Here is a 13,069-nt window from a genome sequence, read left to right as displayed (position 1 = left end):
CCCATCAGTGCCACCCACCTGTGCCCATCAGTGCCTAGCAGTGCCACCCACCTGTGCTCAGCAGTGCCACCCACCTGTGCCCTCAGTGCCCCCCATTAGTGCCACCCATCAGTGCCTATCAGTGCCTAGCAGTGCCACCCACCTGTGCTCAGCAGTGCCACCCACCTGTGCCCTCAGTGCCCCCCATTAGTGCCACCCATCAGTGCTGCCCAGCAGTGCCACCCATCAGTGCCCATCAGTGCTGTATATCAGTGCCACCTATCAGTGCCCATCATTGTTGCATATCAGTGCCGCCTCATCAGTGCCGCTTATCAGTGCTGCCTATTCGTGCCCATCAGTACTGCCTATCCGTGCCCATCAGTGCTGCCTATCAGTGCAGCCTCATCAACGCACATCAATGAAGGAGAAAAATTACCTGTTTGCAAAGTTTTCAAATAGAAACAAGTAAAAACTTTTTTTTTTCAAATTTTGTGCTCTTTTTTGTTTATAACGCAAAAAATAAAACACCCAGCGATGATTAAATACTACCAAAAGAAAGCTCTATTTGTGTGAAAACAATGATAAATATTTCATATGGGTACAGTGTTGCATGACCGCGCAATTGTCATTGAAAGTGTAACAGCGCTGAAAGCTGAAAATTGGCCTGGGCAGGAAGGGGGTATAAGTGCCCGGTAGGCGAGGGGTTAATATGGTTGCTGACAATGGATCATGCAGAAGACATCATAATCGAATAGCATATGATGGTGTAGTCACATGTAATGCCTGGATGGATGGTCAGCAACAGGGACAGACTGACAACTCATGGGGCCCCCGAGCAATAGGGGATCATGGGGCCCCCGGGTCCTTGTCCAAACTCAAAAAAGCCTATTAAAAAGGTACCAGGGGCATCTCATGGGGCCCCCTACTGACCCCGGGCCCTCGTGCAGTGCCCGAGTTTCCAAATGGTCAGTCCGCCCCTGGTCAGCAAGCATTGTTGTATAGTAAAGATACTGAAAAGTCAACAGCAGTCCAGATCTAAGATATTGATAAATTGTTGATGACACAAAGTAACCTGCCACAGTACAATCAATTCAGTAACCTCACGCATATAGTCATTTTTTTATTAATTTTGGGTGGAGTCAGCAACAATTTTGCGGTTGATATGAGTGCAGGTCACTTTGTATTGATCAACTTCTCATATTGGCTATAGAGGCCCTTGGCGTATATTTTTTATATTGTTTGTTTGGAGAGGGATTTGAAGGTCTATCAGGTGTTTAGTGCTGTCTGTGCCCCCAGTAGAAAGATTCGCCCTCTCTATTTGGCCTGTTTTATTATCATTATCCCCAAAAGTGAAAATAAAAGAAAATTAAAAATGTTGGGTTGTCACTAGAACAGGAATAGAGCTGTAATCTTCCAATGGGGACACTAGTGGTGATCCTGGTGACATGCTAGGATTCCCTCACTTTGGAGAGATTTCCTCTGACTTCCTATTTTGATTATAGGATAGGAAGTGAAGGAAAATTTCCCCAATGAGAAACAGATGGCAAAAAAAATTGATAGGGGTTATAACCCTCTCTCACTGTATCCAAAATAAAGTTTCGCCTTTACTTCTACTTTAAGAAATGTCCTACATGGCCGCATTTACATGTTTTTATCATCCCGTCAGGCAAATACTTGCCAATTTGCAGACGTGCACTCAATGCATAGTATCCTAAACCAGGGGTCTCCAAACTCATTAGTTCATCAACCCTTCATGAAGTTTCAGATTGTTCATCGACCTCCAAACATGTATCATAGGAGAACCAAAGGTTATATTAAAGGTTTCACCACTGGGCATCGTTACTGAAGTTTTTTTTCACATAATAATTACATTGGCAGGGCTTCATTGAAGTCCAAATTTTAAATAGCTCTGGGCACCTCCTCTTGGTATCAGCAGCTGCCATCATGGTTGTTACAGTAATTCATTTTTAGTAAATGCTCAGCAATCACTTTGGTACCACTGCTGTCACTATGGGTGTACTCATTGGTTCTCCAACAGAGTTTCGGGGGGATTCTCCCATTGGCTCTTCAACAGAATTTGAGGTGGGCTTACACTCTGTATTCGATCAGTAAGTCCTTCCTGAAATCTGGAGGGTGGAAGATCACAATCACACAACACAAGCATTGCTGGTATACAAGGGTAGTACAACTCAGAGAAAACACAAGGCTGCTAGCTACCTCAGCTTTATGACTAGAAACTGGTGTGAAGCTTAGAGAGAATCCAAAAAATAATTGACCTGGGTCAACCTTCCATCATTTATCGAACACCTTCGGACCCCTGGTCATTTACCGATATCTTCTTGAGCTCCAGCCATATTATCAACCCCTTGGATAGTCCCATCCACCCTTGGTCAGCTTTATGACTAGAAACTGGTGTGAAGCTTAGAGAGAATCCAAAAAATATTGACCTGGGCAGGGGCGGACTGACAACCCATGGGGCCCCCGGGCAATAGGGGATCATGGGGCCCCTGTGTCCTTGCCCAAACTCAAAAAAGCCTATGAAAAAGGTACCAGGGGCATCTCATGGGGTCCCCTACTGACCCCGGGCCCTCGGGCAGTGCCTGAGTTTCCAAGTGGTCAGTCCGCCCCGGGACCTGGGTTAACCTTCCATCATTTATCAAACACCTTTGGACCCCTGGTCATTTACCGATATCCTCTTGAGCTCCAGTCATAGTATCAACCCCTTGGATAGTCCCATCCACTCCTGGTGGTCATTATTAACAAATTTGGAGAACCTTGTTGTAAATGGTAGCTTCAGAAAGTCTACCGGGTGTTATGCAAGTTGTTTTTTGTGGTCCTCTCATACACAGTTTTGATTGAAGCCAGTTTTTGTCAGTATATTTTTTAATTGCTGGGGGAAATCTGTAACAATCTCACAGATCTGGAGAACAGACAGATATTGTTTTATGCCTATAAACTTTCCACCTGCCTATTGACTTTCCACGAAATCCTTGACCACTTGGTCATCAAATAGAGGGACCAAACATCTGATCACAACTGTGACATATGGAAACTGAAAAAATAATTGACCCTGCTCAACCTTCCATCATTTTTCGACCACCTATTGACCCCCAGGCATTTACTGATATCATTTTGACCCCCAGCCATGTTTTCAACTCTTTGGATTGTCCTATCGACCCATGGTGGTGAATATTGACCACTTTGGGAACCTTATCCAAAATGGTTTCTTCAGTTGTAGATAGTCTTCCAGGTGTTGTTCAAGTTATTGCTTGTCATCCTCCCATTACCTGTTTTGAAGCCAGTTATTTTGTCAGTATATTTTTTTCATTGTTGGAAGAAAGAAACACCTGTAAAAATCTCACACATCTGAAGAATACGCAACTTCCATGCAGATCATGAACTGAAAAAAGAACCTTATGGTTAAGGCAAGCATGTGTCTTTAGGGCATTCAAAAAACATTTGGAGAAAAGCCAAGTAATGAATATTCAGTATTTTTGGTTAAACTTTCAATTTAGCCATACAAACAGATATTGTTTTACACCTAAAAGCTGCCTACTGGCCATTGCAAGGTGCAGTCTTGGCTTTCCACCAAATCCATGGCCACTTGGACAGCAAACAGGAGAACTGAAAATCTATTCCTAACTGTAAAATCAGGAAACCTATCAGGGTGCCTAACAAATGGACTGCTCATATTTGGCCTCTTAGGGTTTAATCTCAACTGGATCAGGCAGACTAATTTAATGATGATTTTTGTCTTAGCTTGTACGCCCTCCTCATGTCTGTCTTGAATTCACAGTACTTTCAGAGCATCAGTGCTGAGCAATAATTCAAATTAGGTGTCGACAATGTATACTTTTGTTTTTGTTGAGTGTTCGAAGGTAATCGGTGCACCAAAAGATGGTGTTTACCACAATGTTTTCTCCTTTCCATGCAACACAAAAATATTTGGTAGGCTACGAGGAGCGATGAAACTAAACATCTTATGGCTTTCCTACTTTAGCTAAAGCATGTTTATTTTATCTCTACTTAGGAGTGGACAGATGAGATTTTTAGTCTGGCAACAAACCTGCTGGCACAGAACATGTCCCGAGACGCATTTCTGGAAAAAGCGTAAGTAGCTTCAATATTTACTGCTAGCGAAGTTGCAGCTCCTTTCCAAGCTAATTTCCTTTTTCTTTTGTTAGACTTTTTAACCTCTATTGTTTATGCTGAAGTAAGATGTCACTGCTATAAACATTACTTTTCCTCCTGGAAGTGTCTGAGAGTACGTACAATTTCAGATGGGAAGAAGATGGGATGGTGTCCAATGTTCTAACCCTTTATAATTTATGCTGTGTACTCTGTATTCCTGGTGTCCAACCTGTGGTCTAGGGACGACATGCAGCCCTTTGGCACTATTGTACATCCCTCGGAGCCCCTCCATACAACAATCTGTGTTTTCCTTACCTAGGTGCTTATTCAGGCCAGTGAGGGAAAACACTCTCCACTAGTTAAAGGTTTTGGGTATTTCTATAGCATTATCTTTTTTTCTGTGTTGTCTATCTTTTCTCTTTTTATGTTCCTTTTTTTTCTTAATGGATCTTGCTGTGACAGAAGCACACATAGATCCCAGGCTCCACTCAAAACCAGCCTCCCCATCACATGGACAACCCAGGTGCTGGCCATCACAGTTCATCCCCACTTTTCATTGAAAATTGGAAAACATATCAGCCACACTCCAATTAGCTCTTCTTGTGGCATTTTTAATAATAAGTGAATTGAATGCTTAAAGTAATGTCTCCAACCCAAAAACAATCTTCCTTGATGCGTTTCACCACTCCCGGCTTGCTCACAAGAATTGGAGCACGCCAGGAGTGGTGAAACCCATCAAGAAGGATTGTTTTTGGGTTGGAGACATCACAAGAATAGGAGCAAGCCAGGAGTGGTGAAATGCGTCAAGGAATGTTGGTTTGGGGTTGGAGACATCACAAGAATAGGAGCAAGCCAGGAGTGGTGAAATGCATCAAGGAAGGTTGGTTTGGGGTTGGAGACAAATGGAGACATTTCGATGTCAGTGGCAGTTAGTCAATTCCCACTGAGAATGTCCGCTGCAGTCGCATAGTCCATTAAGTGACTTGAATGCTTACAGTAATGTCTCCAACCCAAAAACAATCTTCCTTGATGCGTTTCACCACTCCTGGCTTGATCACAAGAATAGGAGCAAGCCAGGAGTGGTGAAATATATCAAGAAAGATTGTTTTAGGGTTGGAGACATCACAAGAATAGGAGCAAGCCAGCAGTGGTGAAATGCGTCAAGATAGATTGTTTTTGGGTTGGAGACATCACAAGATTAGGAGCAAGCCAGGAGTGGTGAAATGCATCAAGAAAGATTGTTTTTGGGTTGGAGACATCACAAGAATAGGAGCAAGCCAGGAGTGGTGAAACACGTCAAGGAAGGTTGGTTTGGGGTTGGAGACATCACAAGAATAGGAGCAAGCCAGGAGTGGTGAAATGCATCAAGAAGGATTGTTTTTGGGTTGGAGACATCACAAGAATAGGAGCAAGCCAGGAGTGGTGAAACACGTCAAGGAAGGTTGGTTTGGGGTTGGAGACATCACAAGAATAGGAGCAAGCCAGCAGTGGTGAAATGCATCAAGGAATGTGGGTTTGGGGTTGGAGACATCACGGTGTGCAGTCAATTCACTGATTATTAAAAAACACTGCAAAACATGGTAATTGGAGTTCGGTTGATATTATTTCCTATTTACTATGACAGAAGTTACTTTGCAGGGGGCTTTAGGGAGCATAAATGTGGAAGCCTGAATTTGTAAAGGGGCTGTAATAGCAGTGGTCTCTAGCAGTTTCCTTCTTCTTATGCATTATTTATAAGGCCACTGTTAGCTTCAGTGAAGGATTTGAAGTTTCATAATTTAAAAAGGTGCAATGGCAAGGTACTACAGATTTCAACTTAATTTTCTTAAAAGAAATTACAACCCACCCCACCCACTAGACAAGCGTAGAACTGATGGTTTTCACCTTACATTCTGGTCCGTAGTGTAATGGAAAGAGTAGCAGAATATCAAGGAGATGGATGTCTGATTACCAGCCCTAAGATTGCCTCCTTATTTTAGAGTTGAGTGTCTGGCATTATGGTAGGCCATGGTGTTAGTTCAATTGTTCATGGAGGTTTGCCACATGTCATCAACCCTAACTGTGCAGCAGGTGCAAGTGCAGCTTGGTTGGCTCAGATAGTGAAAGCAGGCAGGGAATTTGGCCTCATAGTCATCCACGACCCTGATAATCGGCCAGAATTTACTGTAAATCACAGAACAGAATTGGCACAACCCTTTATAGCTTTGAGGTAAAGGCCATTCTGTCAAAAAGAATTGAAATAAATACATGACACTGTTCAGTACACTATGCATGACATCTATCTGTTCAGGACGTTTGTTTTTCACCCTCACAGTACTTGCTAAGACCAGACCATTTATTATCACATAGTTGTTTGGCTCCTTTTTAAATCCTAATGATAACAGAAATCACCCAAATGGCCCTGAGCAAAAGTTCCCCTCCCCTGGAATGTTTGGCCTTGGTACAGACACACAAGGTGACACACACGGGTTAAAATGGCAATTAAAAGTTAATTTCCCACATCTGTGGCTTTTTAAATTGCAATTAGTGTCTCCGTATAAACAGTCAGAGATTGTTAGCTTAGTGGATGCACTGAGCAGGCTAGCTACTGAGCCATGGGGAGCAGAAAAGAACTGCTTAACAAGGTAACAGAATTTTATAAAGATGGAAAAGAATATAAAAAGATATCTAAAGCCTTGAATATGCCAGTCAGTACTGTTCAATCATTTATTAGGAAGTGGATATCTTTTTATATCCTTGATTTGACACAGCCGATCAGCAGTTGATGAACTCCCGCTCTGTCAAACTGCAAGGGAGTAGGCGGGCAGGAGTGTGCTCCCCAAACCCAGAAACAAGCAACGACATACCAGTACTTTGCGGTGCCTGTAGCTGCCTCCCCCGGAGGGTTGGCAAGTGGTTAATTCTTCCTTTTTCTATCAAAACCTTAAAAAAAACATTTTGAGTAGACTTCTTCTCTAACTCGAACCTTCACTTAAAAGTAAAAGTACCGCTCATCCGCCTTACATATTTGGTTGTTGTTTTTTTATAGTTTTTCTGAGAAAGGGTACCTTTTTCTGACAGGTACCTGCACCCACTGCAGCAAGTCTTGCCTAGGTGAGAATGACAGAAGCTTGGCTCAGGACCAATCTGACAATCTGACATGGGCAGTAGGGAGCCAGCTGTGAAAAAGAAGGAAGTCACAGCCAGCTCCCACATCCAAAATGGCGGTGTCAGGGATCCGAAGACTAGCAAAGAACCAGCCCTGGGCTAGTGAATGCCTCTTTCTTAAAAGTCAGCAGTTCCAGTATTTGTAGCTGCTGATTTTACTTTTTTTTTTTAAATAACTGGAGTTCCACTTTAAAGTGGAACTAAAATAAAAATTCAGACCGAATTGAAAAAAAAAATTGAAAGTTTTACAAAGGGTGGTATATGATATACTTCTTCAGTATATAGGACCGCTGTAAACAGCTTCGAAATGATAAAGGTTTTTTTGATATAACATTCATGACACAGTTCACCACTGAGACTCGGCTATCTGAATTTACACAGCATGAGGGCATCTTTTATTGATGTGCAGTGCTTCTTACCTTCAGCAGAGCACAGAGCTTGCTCAGCTTTCAGCTAATTAGATCCAAGTTCCTGTACTTCCCTTTCACTGTCAAGTAGCCATTGTGGCTATTCAAAAATGGAAATTGCAGCTGCACACCACTGCTAAGAGGTTTAGATACAACCTTATTCCAATTAAAGTAAGAGGGGAAATCCAAAGAATAGCCCTTTGACTTTTATTGTGTAGCGCTACCCCCTTAGGAATCACTGAGTTTTGGGTCCCTCTACAGCTCTGCACAGCCAGGCAACACAGATTTTCTTCCACACCTGCACACTGGAGACAGTAAACAGTCCACGAGCTTGGATTTGTGATGTTTTAAAGGGCTTTGAACTTGAATGGGGTTGAGGGGTGTATTGGATGCCCAAGGAAACTGAACTGTGAGGAGAAACTCCTTAGAAACTATGTACAAGTCTGTAGACAAAAAGTCTCTCCTTTAAAGAGCTCTCCAGATCTCTGGTGTACCTCCTCATACCCCAGATGAATCTTCCTCTTCACCCAGCTGCCTGAGGGTATCCCTGGGCAAGGGGACCCAGAAACCTAAAACTTCAAACACAGTCTCAGATAAGAAGCTATCTGGGTTCTCGACCTGACTGCCCTCTCCCCTAATCCGGCCCTGGGGATGTAAGGTTACTCACACTGTCCTCCCTGATAGCTCAGTGGGTAGGTGGCTGCCTTCAGGCTCTGCACTGTTCTGGCTCTTTACCTGCTGTTCAGGCTGTCCTTCCTGGAAGACAGTGCTACAGTGGAAACTCCCTTGTCCAGCACCAGCCTGTAGGTAGGCGCCTTACCTGGGACCCCTCCCAGGCTCCACTCAAGCCTTTACTCCATCTTCCACCCGACACTACTTCTCCTGCTGATCAGGCTCCTTCGTACTTAAGGCTATCCTGGCCCCATGCCAAGCCTCCTGCTTGGGGATTGGTCAAGATCCTTTAAGTATGCAGATCAGCCACTCCTCACCTACACCCACTGCCTTCTTGAAACTTCCCAAGCTTCTAGAGCAGGGGGAGGTAACAGGGAATTGACCTGCAGAGCCCTCAATCCTGACCCAAAAGTAACCTGGCTGACTCACACCCAGGCTGACTCATCCCAGGCTGCTGTTCGGCCTCTGCCTAAAAACCTGTCTAGCTTCCCCTAGCTAAACCTGAGGGGTGCTACAATTGAAATAAAGTTGTATTTGGAACTCTTAGCAGTGATGTGGAGCTTTAGTTTTCGTTTTTGTTACAGTATGCCACAAGTCAAGGAAACCATGGAGATCCTCTGGGGTGCCCAAAAAACAGAAAACCTACATCAATAACAACACTTTATGATAACCCAGAAAGACCTTATGGGTATGTAGGCAGGTTACAGTGTATTGCAGTAGCAAGGTAGTCAGCTCACCCAAGCTGGGGAAGGGTTAAGTTTTAGTTCCTCAGTACCCTGACGTTTTGTCTTGGGCTGGCCTTCCACCCAGTGTGATATATAAATAGGAGGAAGGTCCGGTTCAGGGGGCCTTTGGAGTCCATCGGGAGCTTTAGAACAAGGGAACACATTAGTACATGGAATTCGGGAGCCAAAGAACCAACATGTAATCAGCAAGAGATGCTTGTGTTCTGTTGGACACAACACGTCACTGGAGATCGCCAGCTATGAACTAACACCTGTAAAGGTATGCCTGGGCAGCCACCTTGCTTAGTCAGTTTAGAGTCTGGACTTTGTTATGTTCGTTATCTTTTCTGCTATGAGAAGTTACAGGAAAAGTTGTCAAACTGTTCCAGGGGCGGACTGACAACTCATGGGGCTCCCGGGCAATAGGGGATCATGGGGCCCCTGTGTCCTTGCCCAAACTCAAAAAAGCCTATGAAAAAGGTACCAGGGGTATCTCATGGGGCCCTCTACTGACCCCGGGCCCTCGGGCAGTGCACGAGTTTCCAAATGGTCAGTCCACCCCTGAACTGTTCTAAGCCTGGTCTGAAGTCATTCAAAGGGGTGCATGATAATCTCTGGTATATGAAAGAATAGGTCCAGGAAATCACATGTGGGATATGAAGCAAGGCCGTTACAAAAGGGTTAACTCGTGAAGACAAGTGAAGAAGGAATGCAATTGCTATGGGCAACCAGGACTAGTGCAAGGAGCAACGCCGCCATGGTATCTGGCATGACGGTCCTCTAGTAGGGAGGGGGTCAGTGATCTGGCTTTATCCCATCAGTTTGTTCCCTGAAGGTAAGGGGACCGATCCTGCGTTATGGAGACTCATTTTTTTTTTTTTTTTAAGTCCGCAAACGTGCAACTATATCGAAAAAAACCCGTAAGTGTCTGCAAAAAAGTGCAAGTGCAAAACACCACACGAAAAACATGCACTTAGGGGTGTGCTGTGTCCTACCCCTAAAGGGGCTTGGACCGCTGTCCCTGATCCCCCGGGGCACGAAGCTCCTGACGGGGACTAGGTTCCCACTTGGTCCTCCTGGCCAAAAGGCCTGGTGGACCACCGTTCCCTATGCCAAGCCGAAGCCGGACATTCAGTACTAGGCAAGGGGACTCTCCCGAAGAAGAGTCCTCTAGGGATCAGGGGAGGAAGGAACCGTATGGCCACACATCCTCCCCCTAGACTTCAGGGTAGGCCCGAGGACCCACACCCTCCATCCGTGAAAACACACACATAAGGCAAAGAAAAAGTGACAAACGTGGGAGTGATAATAAATAAATAAATAAGAAAAGTAAGAAAATAATAAAAATGGTACCGTGCCGAAATGTGCACAGACCAGGCCCTGAGGCCCGTAGCAAAAATTGCCCTGGACTTAGCCAAAAGGCCTGGTCCTTAGGGCGCTGTGCAAAAAGAGGTGTAAAAACAGTGGCCAAGTGTCATCTTCACACCGTGGGGTCCCACACCCAAGTGTTACTAGTGACACCCCTGAGCGCGTCTCCTCAGGGGGCACTGAGTTTGCGGACTTTTTGCCTCCCCAGCCCCTGGCCAGACCAAGGTAGCATGTTCAGATCAGGAGGTACTGGGTCTTTCCAGTCTTCCCAGAGGAATTACTCCCAAGGCCCCAGAACGAATCATGGCGCTCCCTGGTTTCTGTCCCTCCGGTACTAGCCTTCCGGACCCCCATCATACCAGTGAGGGTACTATACAACAACCATCCCCGCAAAGCTAGAATGGTCGGGAGCACCCCCACTGGACACTGATAAGAACAGATACTACACTTGATCTTAGCCAAAAGGCCGAGAAGCGATTATGGAGACTCATAGCTTAGGTGCAATGTATGAGAGAGCAGAAGGAGTTAAGTGAGCACACGCATGAGGTCTGTGCTGGGTGCACGGCAGGACCTCATTCTGTCACTGGGAGTGAGGTGGCAGAGGTGTGTTGGACTGCTGGAGAGGGCTCAGGTCCCGTAGTGTCCCTTTTGAAATGCAGCTTCAACAAGTAAGCTGTGCAGTGATGCGGGACAGTACTCTTACAGAAGGACTCTGTGTAAATAATTACTACACATTGTATGGATCATCTCTAAGCTGGGGTGCTGCCATAATGTTGACTTTCACATGGTCCCGGGCATTGGACAGCACGCCACCCATGTGGGTACCCCCATGTGTAGGGTTAGTTGTCCCACCCATAGTTGAGTCCAGCCCTGTTCAGCCGCAGCAGCTTTCAGCCTCTTATAGAGTTTTCCAGGCTGCTGGTTCACCTGTACCTCCCACCCAGAAAAATACTGGGATCCTGTTCATCCAGGCTAAATACCCAGTGTGCATGAGACCATGAGGTCATTCAGAAAATGCTAATTTTATTTGCCTGCCAGCTATGCGCCGAAGGTAAATGTCGGAAATGCTGAAAGTGAGATCTACACGGTGGTCAGCCTGTGGCCCCAAGCTCGCTCAAATGTAATATTTCATTTTACTAATAGATTCCTGAACGTATTTGTCAAATCTCTTTACATAAATGGATTTGTAATCTGTGTTTAGTGGCCTTGAAGGCTATGATAAATGACTCTAATCAAAATGGAAACAATGTAGCAAACCAAGAATAAGTTCAAAGGGATCCCTTTCGGCACTGTTTACACATGCTTCTGCCGCGAAACCTGATCGCGGTTCATATTCCCAGTCACATTATATACAAGATGGATGTAAATATTTGCATTTTATTCGGCGTTCTTTTACGTGCCAATATCAGCTGAATCGATGCCAGAATGTGTAGATGTGCAGAGGATGTAGGAGGGGATTGGGATTCTGAAGCCACAAACTATACATCAAGAAGTGATTAAACACGAAGAGAGAGCCTGTCCCATCACCAGCCCTGCAATCTACGGCAGAGATGCCTACTATAATTACACAGACAGTCATCTGCCGGAGATGCTCGTCCCCGAGGATGCTCACCCCTGAATGTTCCGCTCTCACCTTGTCTACTCATAGTCATGATCAGCAATTTGTGCCTTGTCAGGAAGAGCGGTCTTTTGTGTACGGACCATTCTCCTGGTGCTAAGTTTTATTCACAGGAAATGTGCACTGATATCGGCTACCATGCATGGCAATGGTATTTTTATATTTTCAAATCACTAAGCAACTTATTCACTCCCTTGTTATCTCTCGCCTTGACTATTGTAACTCCCTCCTCATTGGCCGACCTCATCGCAGGCTATCCCCTCTTCAGTCTATCATGAATGCTGCTGTCAGACTCATCCACCTTACTAACCGTTCTGTATCTGCCACCCCTCTCTGCCAATCCCTCCACTGGCCTCCACTCAGTGTCCTCCACCCCTCTCTGCCAATCCCTCCACTGGCCTCCACTCTGTGTCCTCCACCCCTCTCTGCCAATCCCTCCACTGACCTCCACTCAGTGTCCTCCACCCCTCTCTGCCAATCCCTCCACTGACCTCCACTCAGTGTCCTCCACCTCTATCTGCCAATCCCTCCACTGACCTCCACTCAGTGTCCTCCACCCCTCTCTGCCAATCCCTCCACTGACCTCCACTCAGTGTCCTCCACCCCTCTCTGCCAATCCCTCCACCGACCTCCACTCAGTGTCCTCCACCCCTCTCTGCCAATCCCTCCACTGACCTCCACTCAGTGTCCTCCACCTCTATCTGCCAATCCCTCCACTGACCTCCACTCAGTGTCCTCCACCCCTCTCTGCCAATCCCTCCACTGACCTCCACCCCTCCCTGCCAATCCCTCTACTGACCTCCACTCAGTGTCCTCCACCTCTCTCTGCCAATCCCTCCACTGACCTACACTCAGCGTCCTCCATCCCTCTCTGCCAATCCCTCCACTGACCTCCAGTCAGTGTCCTCCACCCCTCTCTGCCAATCCCTCCACTGACCTCCACTCAGTGTCCTCCATCCCTCTCTGCCAATCCCTCCACTGACCTCCACTCAGTGTCCTCCACCCCTCTCTGCCAATCCCTC

At 45.8% G+C, this 13,069-nt stretch overlaps 1 protein-coding gene and 1 pseudogene across 2 annotated transcripts in view; one reads left to right on the top strand and one right to left on the bottom strand.

The window, feature by feature from the left end:
- PLCB1 (phospholipase C beta 1) overlaps positions 1-13,069 on the top strand; it is an 815,168-nt gene that overhangs the window by 615,735 nt on the left and 186,364 nt on the right. For both annotated transcript variants that reach the window (XM_089680621.1, XM_089680620.1), the window contains exon 5: positions 4,010-4,089. In XM_089680621.1, the coding sequence (XP_089536747.1) occupies positions 4,010-4,089 (80 nt within the window). The remainder of the gene's footprint in view (positions 1-4,009; positions 4,090-13,069) is intronic.
- Positions 10,792-10,907, bottom strand: LOC149459795 (U2 spliceosomal RNA; annotated as a pseudogene).

Source organism: Staurois parvus, unplaced genomic scaffold (assembly GCF_062004578.1).
Source record: "Staurois parvus isolate SC_StPar_1 unplaced genomic scaffold, SC_StPar_1.0 ptg000248l, whole genome shotgun sequence".
NCBI lineage: Eukaryota > Metazoa > Chordata > Amphibia > Anura > Ranidae > Staurois > Staurois parvus.
The sequence above is the reverse complement of the archived record's forward strand: the minus strand, read 5'-3'. Positions and strand labels throughout refer to the sequence as shown.